The sequence below is a fragment of the Pimephales promelas genome, chromosome 11, assembly GCF_988280905.1.
Source record: "Pimephales promelas chromosome 11, fPimPro1.hap1.1, whole genome shotgun sequence".
Classification (NCBI taxonomy): domain Eukaryota; kingdom Metazoa; phylum Chordata; class Actinopteri; order Cypriniformes; family Leuciscidae; genus Pimephales; species Pimephales promelas.
The window spans coordinates 32121014-32141865 of record NC_142779.1 but is presented as its reverse complement, the minus strand read 5'-3'; the positions used below and the strand labels follow the sequence as shown (position 1 = coordinate 32141865).

The window sequence follows — 20852 nt, the reverse complement described above, 5'->3', positions numbered from 1 at the left end:
TTGAAAATAAAGTTGTCAAAAGGAAAAGCCATTGGAGTCTATTTGCCAGCCCGATATGAACGTAATATCCTCCTTTGTCACCCTCCAGATCTTTCCCTGTCTAATATAGACCAATATTAAAAACAAACAACTAAATAAATGCTCACCTATCCTGTTGCTATCCACCGATCCGGCGTTGTGGTTCTGACGACACGGAGCTTGAACGTCACGGCCGAGCGCCACTAGCCTATTTTAGTAATCACACAATAGCTTGACAATTTAATTTACATTTTATATAAATTTAGGCCTACATATTCTTTTTCTCTTTTAATGGGAATTTATTGGTAAAATATTTTATATTTTATTTTGCCTTTTCACGGACCACCTGCAGTACCCTCACGGACCACTAGTGGTCCCGCGGACCACAGTTTGGGAATCGCTGCTGTAAGCTATTTGTGCAGCAGCGGTATGATTTACATGCTCACGGCAGCGTATCTGTGTTTTATAGACCAAATACATTAACATTCTCATATCCATAAACATCTTCAGAGAGTTGTCATGATAGAATTAGACTCAATTCTCTTGATTCTGGGGTGATCCGGACGTGCTCTTGGCAGGTTTGTGAGAAACATCACTTCACCAGTATTTTCCTTTCACTGACATTAGTTGATGTGTGTGACCTCAAATTCTTCCATCACAGTTTTTATAACCATCGGTGATGTGTATTCTTGCAGGAAGAAGGGGAGTGACTCTTGAACCTCATGCCTCCACAAAGCCATTTATGAGGCAAGCCTTCCTCCACACCAACAGACCAGCATGGACAAAGGGCTCCGAACACGACTAGAAGCAGGAGTGGCAGATGAGAAAGACCATCTTAATCAAGGGAAGAACCCATTAGCAGGGAGCGCTGACTTGGGACATGAATGCTGCAAACGTAATGGTTTGATCAATACCCACAACCTAATGGTTGAGACTAAGGAAGGACTGGTGTCGGTCTATTCTGCTCCACAGTACCAGGGCCATATGGTGTCCAAGGACAAAAATGGGACACCGGATGGTAGAGGACCCCCACAGTTGCTCAACCCCAGCACCCTTCCCCAGGCTATAGACCCTTACTACAGGCCCAACCTCATTCTCTACCCAGAGAGCGTGTTGAGAGCATGGGGAGAGGGAGGGGACTGCTGTGAGACCACCTTCATTGAGGACATGACCCCTGCCTCGTCTGCCACAGCCGTCACTAAAGACGGGATTCTGTTCTCTGAAAGCAGGCTTCTGGATCTCTCTATGGAAGACGCCAAGATTCAGACACTGTCCTATGATGTAGACGATGACGATGATGAGTTTCAAGAACTCGAGGTGAGAGATCGCATACTATTACACCTTTAAATATAGGTTACTAACTCACTCTCATGTCATTCCAAACCTGTATTGACTGCCTTTCTTACAATGAAAGTCAATGGTAGGGGTGCACGATTTGGGGGGAAATGGATTTTTATAATCAATCAATCAATCAATCATTTATTTATAGAGCACATTTAAAACACAACCGAAGTTGACCAAAGTGCTTTACAAGGAATACAAGAGACACAGATATAAAACTGCAATACAAACTTAAAACCAAACGAGACAAGAAGGCACTCAATAAAAAAAAAAATATATATATAATTATAATTATTTTTATTATTTTACAATCATTGTGAAATGCGATTCAAAATAAAAGCTCTATGTTTGCTGTGCTTGTTTAGCCTGGTTCAATCAGACTCTAGTTCATTTCATTTCCACATAGAGTCTGGAACCACTCGATTGAGAAACGTTTCCTTCCTTGTAGGCGGGTTCACTATTAAAGTTCAAATCTATTGGATCTGCCCAAAGTCACTCACGATCTGCCATAGCCAATCGCTAACGGGATGTCGTGAGTGATGTATGTCACTTGCCGAAATGGCTGGAAACAACAAGTCCGAATGATCAGAGGATTATGTTTACAATAGGATTTCAGTCAACGAGCGCCGCAGGTTTTGTTAATCTAGGAACAATTATTAATTCGAAATGTATATTTGACACGAAGGACAGTGATATATTCATTTAACGGTGGAAGCTGTCTAATCATTACAAATACGCCGCTGTGGTCGTTTTCTGATCTGCCGCAAATGCTGTAGCTACAGTGAATGATCAGTCTTGTCTCTATCTGCAGATGTGTAATAAACAACAATTTTTCATATTACGTCTTATTGTTTCTTAATTACCTTAATTATGGTCTTCAAAGTATGTGTTTGTACATTTTTATGTGGCATTTAGTTGTTTTTTAGTAAAACAAATCAACCATTGTCATCTAAAACTGAAAATCAAATATCTTCAAAGTATGGTTTTTCACATTTTTATTTATGACAATTATTTTTAAAAAATCACAACCAATTTGTATGATTTACAACATGTAAAACTGACACACCAACCTCCTGCACGAGTACACAAAGGGGCTCAAAATGTTCTATTCATCACAAGAATCAGTAAATTTACAGTTGGGAATCTGAGCGACTGACATGACTCCTGAGCGGATCTTCAACCATAGTTTAGCAGCCAGGACTCGGGGCTTCCGAACACCGCGAACACCAGGCTAAACCGTCCGTCCAAAATGTCACGGTCATCGTGCACGAGCTGCCCAGCACAAACTTCCAAACTTTCTGCCTCCTTCTCTTGGTCCTCAGTTGTGCGACAAGAGGTGAGACGATAACAATCCGGCTTTAAATTCTGTATATTCGGCAGTTTCTTTTCCAACAACGGACCGAATAGCTTTTCTCACGTCTTTCTCCGCTGCCATTACTGAACTCAAACTGACGCGCTTACATCAACGTCATCTTTCTCAGCCACTCCCTCTATTCACTGATCGGTCCTACAAAAAATTGATTTCTGGAAACCTAAGGATATGGAGCGATCCCAGACGTAAGTAAAATGAAATTGAGCGGAAGTGCGTAGGAGGGCGCAGCCAGGCTAGTGCTTGTTAGGAGGTCTGCAAAATGTGACCAAAACATCTGTGATTATACAAACAAATATTATAATTATTACTATTACTATTGTGATATTTTACTATATATATTCCTTTTTATTATGTATAAAAAAACAAGCAAGTCCAGCCCAGGTGAGAACTAATGCAATTAGTTACATTTTTAGGGAATAACTAAAGCAATGTGGTAATCTATTACTATTAAAAGTAACTTTCCCCAACACTTCTTATAATGCAATTTTATGTAATAACAATTTGAAATATTTCTTCAGAAAAATTGCATTGCCAGAAGTGTTGCGATTACATAATTTAATGACACGTCCCTTTTTTGCATGCGCACCTTTACACACAAACCAATACTTGCCTACGTAGGCAGCTCACTTGGTTTAACTTTTTGCTAAACGTTTTTTAGTCGGTTCAAATAATTTCCGCATCACACAAATATTTGGTTTCTAATCCCTTGTGAATCATACTTTTGTCAAATGCTATAAGGAAGGAGCTCTGTTTTTGGCCCTTATTTAACACCATCCTGTGATATAGTGCTGCCGATCTTTGCAAGAGCATGTGTGTGTAGCTCTTGCCAGATGACTGAGGGAGAGTGGCTGATCAGAAGGGTGTAGAGAGCTGGTCTGGACAGCCAGGACCTGGTGCTGCCGCCTGTTCACAGCACCTGTTCTGAGGCCGATGAGCAGCTTCACAGAGCCATGCACGAGTGGCCACTGCAGAGCACAGCCACACATGCAGATGTGTTGTGGACTGTGTCTCATCAAGTTCACTTTGTCGCCAATTACGTGAACTTCAAAAAAGCCTATCGTGCACGTCGACGTATTAAAAATGAAAATGCTGTGTTTTATTTAACACTTAAGCGGGTGCAAAGTTACAAAGCGCAAAGCCACTCCAAAGGGAGTTATTTGCTATATCAGAGAGCACTGTTATTTTTTCTCTAGGTTTTCTTCCAGAGACGAACACAGTATTCCTCATTGAAATAGTTCTTGCCCAAGGAACTGAAGCCTGGTTGAACTTGAGTAGTGTGTTGTCATCATGTCTGAGACAGTGAAATGTACGGTTATGGTAAGAGAAGGTGTGTGTGATATTGACAAAAAAAAAAAAAATTGTATACATTTTTTTTCTGGGGTTTTGTCGATAACTATGATTAGATGGTATTTTGCTGAGTGTGTTATTGCTCTGGTGCCTCAAGGACTGGCGTGGACTACTGCTGACTCTTAAAGTTTTTGATATTTTTCATATTCTGTGCAGAGGTTAGTTCTCAGCAGTGACAGAAATTACATTTTCCAATAAGTTTAAATTGATTATCAGCATTTTTATCTTTTATATGGGCGATTTTTCCTTACCTAATTAAATGAATAATTTATGATATCAAATTTTTACGTTTCATCAATAAATCCAGGACACCGGACACTGTTTATGATTACAGTCAAATGAAATCAGTATCAATGAAATCCATCTTTGCAATGCAGAGAAAACTCAAGCTGCATCTGAAGTGGCATTTAGATGCATTTAGAGTGTTTAATGCAGCTCAGAGGCGACATAAATGCATTTAAACTGCAGATACAAATGCATAAATGTTTTGCTGCATACCTCGGTTGTAACGAGTGGTTATTTCAGTCAAAGTTGCTCTTCTATCAGCTTGAATCAGTCGGCCCATTCTCCTCTGACCTCTAGCGTCAACAAGGCATTTTCGCCCACAGGACTGCCGCATAATGGATGTTTTTTCCCTTTTCACACCATTCTTTGTAAACCCTAGAAATGGTCGTGTGTGAAAATCCCAGTAACTGAGCAGATTGGGAAATACTCAGACACCAACAACCATGCCACGCTCAAAAGTGCTTAAATCACCTTTCTTTCCCATTCTGACATTCAGTTTGGAGTTCAGGAGATTGTCTTAACCAGGACCACACCCCTAAATGCATTGAAGCAACTGCCATGTGATTGGTTGGTTAGATCATCGGTTCCCAACAGCGGGGCCTCAGCGAGCTCTGTGGGGGGTCGCGGCATATTTTGAAGGTTTGAGCAATGAGCAATTAAATAAAAGTCCTTAACTTTTTTCTGTTCAAAATGTACAAAATCTATATAATGAGTGAGTTTATCATGAATCCATTTTCCAATCCGTGTTTTTGTCTTATCCTGAACCACTATGGTACACCTATAATAAGTGTTTACATTGGGACTATTTTACACTGGTTCGGATCGCTGCCGCTGCGGAGTACTACAGTAACTGCGTGACTCGTCATAGACGTACACAGAGAGAAGTAGTTCCGGCTAGACTGTTCTTTCCGAAAGACACATTATTCTGTTAATAAATGCAAGTTTATTATCGCTCGCTATTGCGCCAAAAGCGTAAAAATAAAGCCTCACATTGATAAAGCATCACAGATAACATGCAAGTATTGAGGCTCCAGACAACAGCCATTTAATAGCAGATATTCTTTTTTTAACCTAAACACCAGTGTGAATATTTTTATTTTTGCATTTCAAATAGGGCCAATTAATAGGCTTCTCCTAGGCTTACGTTGTTAAATTACAAAGGGCCTATTGATGTTTTAGTCATTGTATTTTCAATTATATAGGCTATTATTTGTGCATAAACATACCGTTTGTTTGAAAAAAAAAACGTATTTTGTTATCCTTGCTGCAAGCTTACAAGAGCGATAATATCATTAAATGTGAAGGTTGGCCTTAAAATATTTTCTTGGGAAAAAGGGGGTCACAGACAAAAAAAAGGCTGGGAACCACTGGGTTAGATAATTGCATTAATGAGAAATTGAACAGGTGTTCCTAATAATCCTTTAGGTGAGTGTAGGTCACCTTTAATAAAGGCCATTCATTGATCATAACACGAAAATAATGATCTGCATCTGGCAGAATTTTAATTTTCATTAAAATCTGAACAGTCATTGTATGAAAAAGAGCTGTTTGAAGGTTAAAGACAATCTATCTCTTTTGGGTATTCCATAATCGGTTAATCAAAAATCTAATTTATGGAGAGATTAATCAGATGAAATGTGGGAAATGAAAATCTGATTGCATTGTTCTGAAAAAAACATCACATCATACAGCACAGGACAGCTTGCACAGCCACTACGATGACTCATGTAACACTTTCCCTTTTTGCTTTCACGAGTGCATTTTGAGGAGAAGGGATTTATATCTGCTGCTTTCTTACCTGCAGAGATAACTCTATCATGCCTTTCATAATCGCAGCCTTTAGAATATGCTCTGGCCTTTTTGAAATTCGAATTGGAATCAAATTAATGGAACACTTGACATTCCTATCATGCAGACACACTTCTCAATCTGTTGCACCATTGCGTCCTCGCACGCGTTGCTTCATACGACACGCTGTTTGGAAGAAGATGCGCCAGGTTACGGGAGCAACTTGCCAAATTTGAGCAAATGAGATCTTGCAAGATGTGTACTGAAGTTTGTCGATGAGGCTGGACTGGAACTTGGCAACTGTTTATTCTACATTCTTTGCATAATTAGAAATATGGTGTACCCATGTGATGCAATCAAATGAATATTAAATTCCATTTGTCATTTAATTTCAACACTCTGCCTCATATTATGATCTACAGTTGCACTATTGGCAAATACTATCATAATAGAGCATGATTTGTCCCTATATGAATAAATTAATGGATATTATGGTATAAATACACTTCTGATGATTAAGGGACATGCTTTATGTTCCACAAATATACATACATACATACAAAAATCCGGTAACACTTTCCTTGAAGGGGTGTGCATAAGACTAACATGACACCTTCATTATCATGACATGACATATGTTATGAATATGATGGTATTATGCATGGTTGTGACAACTGTCATTAGCTCTCTTTGTGTCTTTCGCTCAGTTATGACATTTTTAATGCAAATATGACATTTGTTATGACAACTTGACATAAACTAATACATCATAACCTGTCAGTGTCTTTGTCATGACAACTTGACATTACCGAGACAACACAACCTGTCATAAACATGACATAGCAGATTAATTATCAAACTTAAGAAACCACCTAGCTTTATTGGTTAATATTACATTAAACTGTCAGGTGGTTGGTTTTGACATTGGCTGTCATGAAGCCAATATAACATTTTATTGACAAATTCAATGAGTACCACTGTAGTTGAGGTCACGAAAAATATTCATGACACAGTTATAATGGCTTCATGACAGCCAATGTTAAAGCCAACCACATGACAGTTTAACTTTTTATGTCAAGTTGTCATGACAAAGACACTGACGGGTTATGATGTATTGGTTTATGTCAAGGTGTCACAACATAGACATCTTAAACAATGTCATATTTGCTTTCAAAATGTCGTTTTTGAGTGAAAGACACTTAATGACAGTTGTCATAAACATGCATAAACCTTACTTCATATTCAAGACATATGTCATGTCATGGTTCTGAAGGTGTCATGTCAGTCTTGTGAACAGTGAACACCCCTTTAAGTAAAGTGTTACTAAAGATTCTAACCTTTTTATGTCAGAATCTCACAAAAATGACCTATTTCACACCAAAATTAATTTGAAATAGCCAATCCCCCCCCCCCCCCCCCCCCCCATTACTGTAATAGAGTAATTTAATTTTGCTTTGCTTATGTGTGAAGAAAAAACATTTGACCGATTGCATAAAATGACAGCTTTAAAAGTTGTCATGCAACAAATAGCCTCTTGGGCAAACATCACATCATACACACTGTAATCTGAAACAAACTGCTCTGACAGACAGGTTGAGGATCCAGACGCAGCTTTTATTGGGAAATTCCAGACTCGTAATCCATGAAACAGGCAAATTGGTCAGATACAATGCCAACGCATTCTCACCCCAAGGCGTCACCTTTGACCATGCTTCAATATTTTACGTTTTAGGCGCCCTTTAGCGTCACTTACATGACGCGATCCTAAAGGAAAGCGTCTGTTAGAGGACGCGGTTAGGTTTAGGTGTGGGGTGGGGGTAGGGTACACGCGATCCTAGGGCGTCATCTTACTGACGCTAAAGGGCGCCTAAAGCGTCAGATATTGAAGCATGTCCAAATGCTTCCCAAGGCGTCAGTTAAGTGACGCCTTGGGGGTGAGAATGGGCTGACAATGCAGATAATCCAGACAATATACACCAGGACAGAAAACAAAGGCAAACAGGGAAATCCAGGACAACAGGCAGACGATCAAAACTACGATGCGGGAAAACACGAAGTGCTCAGAACATACAAGACTCTGCAAAGAACGAATGAAAACACCAGGTGCATGTTTTTTGAGCCTTGGTGTGTCAATGTTTTTTAAGGTCAGTGTAGCATCTTCATGTAAATCCAATGCGAGTCCAATATAGTTTGGCTAGTGTATAGTCTCCACTTCCTTGAGACTTCACTCTGCCCCGTATCTGTTAACATATGCAGAGGGCATTTGGGTGCAAATTGGTCACAAGAGAACCAGGTTGTGCAAGCTGTTTATGCCCTTGTGTGTAGTCAATAAGGTGAAAAAGGAAACATCCATCCACCAACATGACATCATGACTTTTGCGTAAACATACACGCCACTTTTGAGTCAAGTGGCGTGTTATCTCTACGTATTTTGAGCTATCCGCGTGTATCCGCATGTATGCGTGTATGTCTACGCCATTAACGTCCGAGTGATTCCGCGTGTCTGTACACGCTGTCAAATGTCCGCGTTAAACGAAGCAAAATGTAGATCTACATTTTTTTTCCTAGGATGGTAAGGGAACAGTCATAAATGCCATTAACCCCAGTGACGGTTAGGTTTAAGGATGGGGTTGAGGTAAGTCATATATATATGCAGTAATAACGTTAAGTCAACGGCGTTCATAAACACGCTGAAAAGCGATTATGCGTCTTGATAGCACGCCAAAAATGGAAATACGAATTGGCAGAGTTGTAGTACTCGAGACTCGGACTCGTCTCGGACTCGGTCTCGAGACCATATTTTAATGGTCTTGGTCTTGTCATGGAATTGACTCGTACTCGAACATTTTTTTTTTTAGGACTCGGACTTATTCCCGAGTCCACTCGAGTTCATTAAAAATATTTTTCATGATTATTAATGTAAGTTAATAAAATATTTAATTAAATTGATTGACACGCCCAGTGATTGGTGATTTTCTAGTGCGCAACTGCGCATGACAAATTGTAATAAAATTACTTTTATTACAAAAAGTTAGTAATAAAATTACTAACACCACCTACTATGTGGCCTTTTTACCCTAAACTGATCATATTTTTTAAAGTCTAAGTAAATTCAGTAAAAAAAAAAAGGATTTCTCTAAGTAAATAAAAGTAAATTAGGTAATCAACCCTCACTGGTCTCAGTCTCGACTCGGACACGACCGTCTCTGGTCTCGGACTCGACTCGGACTCGACTCTCTATGGACTCGGTCTTGACTCGGACTCGACTCTCTCTGGTCTCGGTGTCGACTCAGACTCGAGTGAGGTGGTCTCGACTACAACACTGCGAATTGGCGTGTCATACACGCGCTACTTCATGAGATCAGTCTGCATCCACACATCATTGACACATTCAAGCTGTGATTAATACATACCCAAGAACATCATCCAGTGTTGTGGCCTTGACTTTCTATTAGAGCTGTGTGTCACAAACAATCTGGTGAAATGATACGTATTGCGATGGATTATGAGACGATATATTAACATATGTTGCATTTCTGTAAGAAAGACGATTTATTCCTTTTTTTAGGAAGTAGATCAAATAAAAAAAATAAAAAAACTTATAAAGTACACACCACCAAATAAATAAATCCTGAGCAAAACAACAACAAAAAAACTATTATTTAATCCAAACAATGGAATCTACATTTGCAGGATTATTTAGGTATATATATCGTTTTTATGTTTTACATTAAAGATAGTGCATAGTTAAAGCATTCTATTGTATAAAACACTATATAAAAAAACGTGACGCGACTTGAGTGCTGAATAGCAGAGCTTGTGCAAATATATCCACATCGCAATGATCAGATGCTTTCTTTATTGTTTTCTTAATCAGTTTTGCTGTTATGGAGCATGCAGCACATATTTATATTCAACCTAAACACTCAGCAGCGCAGAGTGTGTGGGCATGTTAAGTGAGCTCTTAGATTCTGAGTATTGTATTTTAGCATGGCTTATTTTGAAAACAACATGATTCTTGGCGATCTGGACAGAACCTCGAGTGCGCTGGCATATCAATTGAACCATGGCTAAGTATTTACATGAATCATTCAGCACAACATTGTTAACATTTGTTATCTCGGTTATTTACAGATATACGTTAATAAAGCTAAGTGACATGATGTACAACGCAGCTAAAAGCTAACGTTAACGTTTTCTAATGTTAGCCTAACGTTACGTTAGAGATTTTAAAGATAACGTTCAAATCAGGGCCGTGCAAAGGCATTTTAAGGGCCAGTGGCCTTAGCCAAAAAAGGGGCACTAAGGGGGTGGTTGCTTGTTAACACAAATTATTCAGTTATTGTTACAGTTTTACATTTTTTACATTATTGTTGCAGTATTTTCCTTTTACAGCAAAAAAGGATGGGGGGTGTACTTAGGCTATTATTTGTATTAGATCGAGAGAGTACAATAATTTGATTAGACAAGCAGCTAATTCTAAGAACGTGAATATGTTGTACAAGTTGTTAGCACTAGTAGACCAAGAGCAAAACATTACCGACATAAATGCACAAAAACAAACAAAAAAATAATGAATAATTTTGCAGATTCAACCACTGTCTATTATGGAAGCTTGTTTCTGCCACTGAATAAAAAAAATAAAATAAATAATTGCGACTTTTTATCTCAAAATTGTGAGATATGAAGTCAGAATTGTGAGAAATAAAGTCAGAATTGCGTGATATAAAGCCAGAATTGCAACATGACATCATGACTTTTGCGTAAACATACACGCCACTTTCGAGTCAGGTGGCGTGTTATCTCTATGCATTTTGAACTTACTGCGTGTATCCGCGTGTATGCGTGTGTGTCTACGCCATTAACGTCCGCGTCATTCCGCGTGTCTGTACACGCAGTCAAATCTCCAGTCATAAATGCCATTAACCCCAGTGAAGGTTAAGTTTAGGGATGGGGTTGAGGTAAGTCATATCTTTTTTTTTTTACCTAGGATGGTTAGGGAACAGTCATAAATGCCATTAACCCCAGTGACGGTTAGGTTTAGGGACGGGGTTGAGGTAAGTCATATATTTATATAACGTTAAGTCAACGGCGTTCATAAACACGCTGAAAGGCGATTATGCGTCTTGATAGCACGCCAAAAATGGAAATACGAATTGGCGTGTCATACACACGCTACTTCATGAGATCAGTCTGAGAATTGCATGATATAAAGTCAGAATTGCGAGATATAAAGCCATAATTGCGTGATATAAAGCCAGAATTGCGTGTTATAAAGTCACAATTCTAAGAGAAAAAAAAAACAGAATTGCGACTCTTTTCTCACAATTGCTAGTTTACATCTCGCAATTCTGACTTTATAACACATAATTGCGAGTTTATATGTCGAATTTCTTACATCTTTTTTCAGAATTGTAAGATATATACTCGCAATTGCGAGTCTCAAGCCAATTCTATGGGGAAAAAAATACTAACTTTTTCCCCTCAGAATAGTTTATATCTCACAATTCTGACTTTATAACACCCAATTCTGACTTTATAACACGCAAATCTGACTTCATATCTCGCAATTCTGAGAAATAAAGTCAGAATTGCGAGATGTAAACTCGCAATTGTGAGAATAAAAGTCAGAATTGTGAGATAAAAAATTGCAATTGCCTTTTTTATTTTTCATTCTGTGGCGGAAACAAGCTTCCATAGTCTTGCATAGCCTACCTGTTAATGCAACAGCTTTCGTGAACTGTCGTATTCACTCAGTTTCAAGAGAGGGCCGCAGAGTACGTTGCGGAGTGCGGACTGCGGAGCGAGCGGGAAAACCTGGAGCGGAATAGCGGAATCAACGGAATGCTTTGCGCAAAGCAGAGCAGGTGGGCTGGGTGGGCAGGAGTGGCTCTAGCCACCGGGCCACCCCCCTGTGCACGGCCCTGTTGTTGACTTAACTTAGAACAGATGTAGACATCCTTGTTTAATTTATCCACGTTTAGTTGGTGTTGTGGTCTACTGCATAACCTAATCCAGAGCAGACACTTATCTCGGTTGAGATGTGCCTTGGGAAAGGGTAAAAAAAAAAATACACACCGTCGCACAGCCTCTCGGGAACCTAGTGTCGGAGTTGCATGTACCCCATAAACACCGTTTGACCATTTTAAACTTAAAATGACAAGAAAAACAAAAACAAATGAAAACTGACTAACTGCAATGTAGTTCAATGGACATGGAAGCAGAGAATGTCTGACTGTGATTGGCTCATCGCATTTGAGGGTGTGGCTTAGCCATAGGTCAATTGCCTCGAGTTGCTGTCCCTGCTGAGGTTTCTGCTGTTGATCGGATTGTCAATACAATGACGGTTACGTACATAAACCGCCAATGCGGTTTACGTTCACATCGCGTGTCGAAACTTGCCCGAATTGTCTGTGCCCTGATTTGCAGTGAAAAGAAGGAAAAGAAAAACATTATGCAGGAGGAAATGATTTGGCGAGACGAAGGGGAGCAAGGATTGTGTGTTCTGCAAAGAGAGCTGGGGGTTTTGTAATGTGCTGCTGGTCCGTTTTGTCATCACGAGGTAGGCCTATGTTATTTATCTATGCGTGTAATGCGCAAATCGGTGGGCGGGGCTAAACCAGCCACATTGATCTTCTTCTGCGGGGGTGGTGTTTTATCGTCTTTGACGTCATAGTTCCCCACTTTGAAAAACGAGTCGTTTGCCGAGGCTGGTGTCAATTAAAGCTTTTATTGGACTAACAAGGACGTTTTCAGTTCTAAAACTTACATGATATTCCTATAATATGATGACCTCTTAGATGTCAAAAGCTCAAGGAAAATTTGATTTCTCAGTTCATCAACCCTTTTAAATACTGATATTCTGGTCTATTTCTCCTCCTCGGACATCTCGCTGCCCTGTTTCTTGCTCTCTCATTGGCTGTAGGTCATCACCGGTGTAGTTTTCGGTACTGGTACCCAAGCGAAATTTTGAGTTTTTTACCTTCTAATTTGCATATCAAAATGGCCGCCAAATTGCCTATTTTGCTCAGTCGTTGGAGCATTTTCTCCTAGTTTTTTTGTAAGTAGGAAATCAAAATGAGGAAATTAAGTTTTTAGATAGTCAAGGGTCAGAGCAAAGATATGAAGAGTTCAGATGCAAAAGCCTCTAAGTGCCATTTGAAATTCTCTTCTAGAACAATCATTTTTATCAAGCTTGTATATTTAAATTCAGTAATTTCACTTAAATGGTAATTCATAGGTAATCTTCATTGCCATTTAAGTGGAATTACTAAACTTAAATATACAAGCTTGATAAAAATTAACATTCTTGAAGAAAATTTAAAATGGCATTTAGAGGCTTTTGCATCTGAACTCTTCATTTGTAAAATACCAACTTTTAAGGCGAAACACTAGGTGAATAGGGTAAGATTTTTAAATAATAGATATCACCATGAAACTTCCTCAGTTGATTACTTACATAAGTATATATAAAAAAATGCGTTCTAAGTTTTTGAAATTTGTATGTTTAATTATGCAAATTAGGCATTATCTCATTAAATATGCCCAAGTTTGCATATATTTTCGGTAGATACTGTAGATCTGAACATATGATAAAGCCAGGTGCAAAATAATTTTTTTCATTTTGTTTACAAGGCTTGGTACTGAATCCTTTGGCAGTTTATTAAAAACAGCATCAATGGGTATATATTGAGGCAGACAACAAATATTGTTTATATCCAAAACGATATTGAATTGAATCGAAATCAGAATTGAATTGAATTGAATCACAAGCTTGTGAACCACAATCAAATCGTGAAATTTGTTACAATACCCAGGCCTAATTCTTTTCAGGATTTCAAATTCAATCTTTAGAACAATTCTTTAGAAATGTTTTGGAAAATACAAAATTAGAAGAAGCAGTTATGAAGAGTTTTATTCTTAAGAGTTTTTCATGAATCCGTTCACTGAACTTCTGTTTTATTGAGACAAAATATTTGAAAAATAATCCACTTTTTATTTGGGATTTACAATGTATCGTTGAACAGTGCACAAAAAGACCAGGTACATTAAGTTACTATTAAGTTACTACATTATTGTTACTATATTGTTATTGGGCCCTTGCCGTCTTACACCTCCTATAGCCTTGTTAGCATTATTACTCCACTTTTTTGGTCATATTTTTCCCTGAAAAGGACAAAGATGTGAAATGGGGAGAGTTTGATGAAAAGCCTCTCTGTCATCTGATTCATTCAGTGTTTTGTGTGTTTTCTGCAGAGTGAGTACTCAAGTGACTCAGAGAGTGAAGACAATTTCCTCCTGATGCCTCCGAGGGACCACCTGGGCCTCAGTGTTTTCTCCATGCTCTGCTGTTTCTGGCCCCTGGGAATTGCAGCTTTCTACCTGTCTCATGAGGTGAGAGGTTCTCAACAAATAACTAATATGCCAACATAAATGCCAAGAATTTGTTACATTTCTTAATTCATTTATTCACTCTTAAAATAAAGGTTTCAAAAGAGTCCAAAAGCAACAAGAGGATTTGAATTAAGGGCCGTTCACACCAAGTATAACTATAAAGATCTACTGTATAAAATCGTTCGAAAGAATAATCCACACCACAACTATAATGATAATGGCACAGAGAATTATTGTTTAAAGCCGTTTTTTTGCTGATGAAAGTTAAAAACATTGACAGCCAATCTACCATTTAAAGCCGCAGATAACACAGCTGCGGTCTGTGCTTAGAATAAACAGTTCTTAGTGTGAACAGGTATTTTCAGTCGTTTTACAATGGTATTAAAGGGATAAATCACTTTGAAATTAATTGTTGATATGTTTTATCTTACCTCAAGGGCATCAAAGATGTAGGTGTCTTTGTTTCCACAGTATTTTCAATTTTAACATTTTTCAGTCAAACCGTTGTTGTCTATCAGTCATACACTGGAGGCTAAGGGGGTCCACCAAAAAGCATGCACAGAAAAGTCCAAATTAAACATGATTTAATGACTCGTAAATGTAAGTACACATTGATGGCCTAAGACACGAAACAAGCGGTTTGTGTGACAAAACGAACAGTATTTATAACGTTTTTACCTCGTGTAATCACAGTGACGTCCAAGTGATCTGAATCAGTTGTGCAATGTCCAACTGAACCGAACTGAATCAGTTCAATGTTACGCCGGAAGTGATCGCTTGCGTGTGACGTCACTCAATATTTACACGGAGATTTCGGAAGTTTTACCTTTTACTAAACATATTTAGATATACCGAAATCGTCTTCCATTGCGGTTTCCCATATATCTAAATATGTTTAGTGAAAGGTAAAACTTCCGAAATCTCTGTATAAACAAAGAGTGACGTCGGCGCGCAAGCGATCACTTCCGGCGCATGTGCAGACTGAAGCGCCCGTGCCGTCAGATCATTTTGTCATGGCTGTGATTACAAGAGGTAGAAACGATATAAATACTAGGGATGCACCGAAATGAAAATTCTTGGCCGAAACCGAAAACCGAAAAAGAGGAAACCAAGGCCGAAAACCGAAAACCGAAACACCGAAAGAAATTATGCCAATTATTAGTATCATTGCATTTATGGCTATGACTGTGTACAAACTTTACTAAAATCAAGGCATTACAATTGCATAAATTAATATAACATTTTCAAAGAATAAATCAATTACAAATATTTATTTAGCACAATGCACCGTATAAAATAAAATTCAAACTAAAATGTTTTTGACCCCACTCATGTGTACATTAAATAATATGGCCTGCAGAAAGGTTTTAAAATTAAATGTTCTCTCATAAAAACAAAGTCGAGCATAAACTTCTCATCACACCAGCACCTAGTTTGCAAGTCTAAATTAGTTGCTTACATTTTAAAAATTTAGCATACCAAACCATAAAAAGCCTGTTTAGTGAAACACTAAACATGTTAATGAATGTAGAAAATATTTAAGAGAGCATTAATTTAACGTTAGTTCTATAACGTTACATACATGTCCTCATACATATTAGCCTATTTGTAATGTCAATAATCTCAGGGTTTACTGGGTTTAACATGATTATTTTTTTATTGGTGGTGGAATACTAAAAAAATAAACATTGTCTTGTGTTTATCTTTCTTCTTCTCACCGATTCCTGGTTAGATGACAGTTACTTGAGTCGTCCCCTGTTGTTTCAAGGAATAGTACAACGGCGAGCTTTTCAAAAACGCAGTTTGGAGCGGTGCGTGCGCTGTCTGTGGAGACTCGCGCTGCCTTGTTTATACTTTCGCCTGCCTCCGCAGCGCGAGTCTCCACAGACACAGACAGCGCGGTTGAGGCATTTATACTTCACCTGCTTGCAACCGGAGTCGTTGTCATGGCGGCGCGCATTGTTTAGAGCAATGGATAAACAAGGCTTCCGTCTCCTCGCGGGTTGAGAAACACTGAAATACGTCCGCACCGCAGACATGTTGCTTCAGACAAGCACGTGCAGGTCGCGGTTTCTGTTTGCGTCATGACAACATTTCGGCCATATTGTTTCTGTGAAAAAAGTCTGAAATTTTCGGTGGCCGAATATTCGGTGCATCCCTAATAAATACTGTTCGTTTTCTCACACAAACCGCTCGTTTCGTGTCTTAGGCCATCAATGTGTACTTACATTCACGAGTCATTAAATCATGTTTAATTTTGACTTCTCTGTGCATGCTCTTTGGTGGACCCCCTTAGCCTCCAGTGTATGACTGATAGACAACAACGGTTTGACTGAAACATGTCAAAATTGAAAACACTGTGGAAACAAAGACACCTAAATCTTGGATGCCCTTGAGGTAAGATAAAACATATCAAAAATTAATTTCAAAGTGAACTATCCCTTTAAATTATGATTTTACTATCTAACTTTCTTGGAGAAAAAGAAAGTTTTTTACTTTTTTTTTCTTGTGAGAATGCAGTTCACACTTAAAACAGAGTTGCATCTGTTGTACTTCATTTTTATTGCAATTAATTTACAAAATAAAGATAATAATCATTTTATAATTATTATCAATTCTTCAGATTAGATTTGTATTGATACTTTCACCACACTTGTCCCATATTATGCTGGATGCTCCTGTGCTTTGGAAACAAAGACTTAGGGCACTACAGTACATTTCCAAAACTCACAGCGAACACTGCAGGATAAAGCCAGTCGTTATATGGTACACTATGGAACATTTGAAAACAAATATCCATTTATGTAGTCTGATGAATGCTGCAGGGCAGAAGATGGAGAATTCCCCGGGTTTGCCACATTGTTTCATAAAGGTGAATATAGTATGCTGCAGTGTCAGATGTATTTATAGCTTACCGCAATGCTCTTGAGAGGAGAGAGATTGCTTACAGAAAGTGTGCTGAGAGTGGGAGAGGTCATTCGCCTCTGGAGGGAAACGTACCGAGAAGTGGTAATTGCAGTATTTTCACGCATTCCCCCTTCTTATTAAACGCTTATTTTAAAGCATTCAAAACAAGAAGATTATGGATATGTGTAGTTTTCATCTCCCTTTGTTTATGGGTGAAAAACATTTCACCCCAAAATGCAAAGGAGAAAATGAAGCTTATTTTTTTCCCCTGCATTTTGACATTATTTTTAAGATTGTTCTTTAACTTGACAGTATTAAACATGCTATAACTAATACTATACATATTTTACAATGACAATCATTATGTTTTTGCATTTTCCTCCCACAAAAATAATGTCACGATGTTAAAATATCTTAAAGTGCCCTGTTTATTTTTTCCCTACAATAGGTTTACATGCATCCATGGTCACTTAAATTGTCTCATAATGTACATTGCTACATCACTTAATTTCTAATAATGTCTGGAACAGTTCAAACAAGTATTTAGTCTCTAAACTTTTCCTGTCCACAAGCCTACTCTGCTGTTGATTTTCTGTTGCGATTGGTCTACCGTTTCCAGTGCGTGTCGGAAATGAAATGCTCATTACCATAAATTAATTTCAGCTCCGGATCTTCCTCAGCAATTGATACACAGTGAAACGAACAGTAACAATAGCGTTGGTTTTACCGTATCAATTCCAGCCTCATGTTTTTTAAATACATGAATAGTGGATTTTTTTCGCAGCAGAAAATAGTTTTCTCTCGATATGCAACTACTTCCAGGTCTCAGTTATAATTGCAGTGTTTGAGGGGCAAAGTTGTTGTTCACTCTGTTCTCAGGCAGCCAATGAAGAGCATATGCTGGCAATAAGCAAGTTTTGTTACAAACCTATCTAGGTGTAACACTGGGTTCCAGAGATAAAAATGAATTGGATCCAAGTGCAGTATTAGTTGTTTACTAATAAAATAACACAAGTACTCCAAGCAAAGGCCAAACAGAGTAAATCAAGACACTGGGAAAGGCAGACAAAACCAGAACAGAAAGAACAACACCAGACCATGAACGTGGGAAACACAAGGGTTTAAATACACAATATAACAAGGGGCTAACACAGGACAGGTGAAGTTGATTAATTGTCAATACTAAACACAGGAAGTGAGAACAGAAACTTTTCCACCACACTGGAACAATAGAAACAAAAAACTTCAACTTAAAAGTCCTTTAAGACAAAGGAACACAAGACAGGAAACATGACACAAAGCAAAATGGAAGTAAACAGAAACAATATGAACAGAAAATACTTAAAAGTCCTTAAACAGGCAGGAATCATGACAGGAAGATTGGAATTAGTGACGAGTCCGACTCGGGCTATGTTTACACGGAAACGATCTGAAGAGAGAATGCAAAAGTGGTGTTGCGTTATCACTTTTTATTCTGCGTTTAGACGAGCGTTATGGGAGGGAAATCCGTGTGCATATGTTGATGCAAAAGTGTGTGAAATTCGATGTAGTATGCACTCCAGGCGGCTAGGTGGCAATGTGAAACACTGCCACACAACAACACCAAGTCCGCGCGCCGACAACCTTCACTGTCTAGCAGACTTTTGCGTTTTTACCCTTTAAGGCCATTGCACACTGACGCTGCCTTCACACTGGCAGTTTAAATCAGCTCCGTAATACGCAATACGTTCCCAACGGATATCGTACTACACAGTGAAAAGCGTCGGATGCGGGTAGAACAAAAATTGCGGGGAGATTAAAGTTTGATTGTGTCAGTTCTGTATGGTCTCTCTGATGAGGGTTATGCTGCGTGAGGAAAGTTGCTCAGGACGTTGACATGTCAGGTCGAATAAAAATGTGATATAGTGGTCAATAGTTCAATGTCTACCTTCAATTTAATTGCATTAACTGCCCTTATAAACGTTAGAAAGTCATGAAATTATCAAAAAATCATTATTTATTTTATTAAAAGTTAATAATTCAGGTTTGTGTATCAGTACCATAACAACGCTTGACTTCCGCTGGAATTGTCGGATAGGAACCGTCCGTAGCTTTTCGCACGAGTTCAAATTTTTGAACGCATCCGGATGACCAACGGACACGATTTTCTTCGCACCGCACTCGGTCGGACCCGTTTCGGACCCATTCGCATGCGGTCTGCGAATCTCCATAGGAAATGAATGACTTCCGTTCGTTTCGCAGCCGCATCGGAGCTGATTTCAACTGCCAGTGTGAAAGCGGCGTGAGTCCGAAATTCGCATCCGAAATTTTCGCAAGTTAAAAAAAACCAAAAAACGACCTCACGTTATGTCAATCACGCTTGCACACCACCTCTGAAACTTTCGTCCGTCATAAAAAAATTCGGATCGGGTTTGATTTCCTGCGTTTTTCGCATCCACAGCCAGAATTTTGAGATGTTTTTTGACAATTCAGGGCCAGGGGGAGCTCGTTTACTGTCTATGGAGCTCGTTCCGCACATCATTGCACATATGCACAGTGCTTTCAGTTTCGGTTTTCAATTCGATCAAGTATGTTCTCTTCTCTCGATTGGATTATGAAAGGAATAAACCTCCCCTTTCAATCAGATTGAAATTTCGGATCGAATAAGGTGTGATTGAGCAGCAAATTCGATAATGTATTATTAGGGCACAATATATAACAGCCTATACAGCTGTTCTGTCTGCCTAGCGCTTCCACCGGGCCACGCGTGTGTGTGTGTGTCCTGTCCATACCTTAGACACACTGCCAGTCTCTGTTCAGGATCGGTTGGTTCACGGAAATTGGTGGTCTTGTTTTAAAATGTGGCTCCAGAATCGCAAGCAAAGCATCAAACTGTTTCAGTGACATTCTGAGGTAAATTTTGAATCGCTCGCGATAAATTCGCAACTCATTGATAAGGAGGTGCTTCCTCTCGGCGCAATTTCAGGATTGGATGGACGTAATATTTTCTCTTCTCTTTTCAATAAGAGAGAGGGCAACAAAATAATCCTCACTGCTTGACGAATCAATTTTGTATTTTTGCGTTTTTTCGCGCAAAGGTTTAATAAATACGCATCGGACTCAGTGTGCAAGGTTTCTGTGCGAGACGAATTTTTAGGCTGACGAACACGAAAAAACGCATACGAAAATTTCGTACTCAGTGTGCAATGGCCTTTACACGGAAACGCGACGGTGGACCATTTTTAAGATTTCCACTCTGGAGGGTGGTTTCACTCTTTTGCATTTTTAAGCCCCAAAAACGAAAGGCACATCCGATAAAATATTTTTACGTTTTCACCCGCGAGCGTTCTCGTGTAAACAGGGCCTCAGAATTCAGAATTGATTATTTCTTTGGGAGACAAAAACTCTCTGCACTTTGATC

The 20852-nt window shown here is 38.8% G+C and overlaps 1 protein-coding gene across 1 annotated transcript in view; it reads left to right on the top strand.

The window, feature by feature from the left end:
- Positions 1-20852, top strand: part of syndig1 (synapse differentiation inducing 1) — a 47456-nt gene that overhangs the window by 8307 nt on the left and 18297 nt on the right. Inside the window, exons 2-3 of the mRNA XM_039690573.2 lie at positions 714-1335; positions 14408-14545. Of these exons, the coding sequence (XP_039546507.2) occupies positions 796-1335; positions 14408-14545 (678 nt within the window). The 5' untranslated portion in view covers positions 714-795. The remainder of the gene's footprint in view (positions 1-713; positions 1336-14407; positions 14546-20852) is intronic.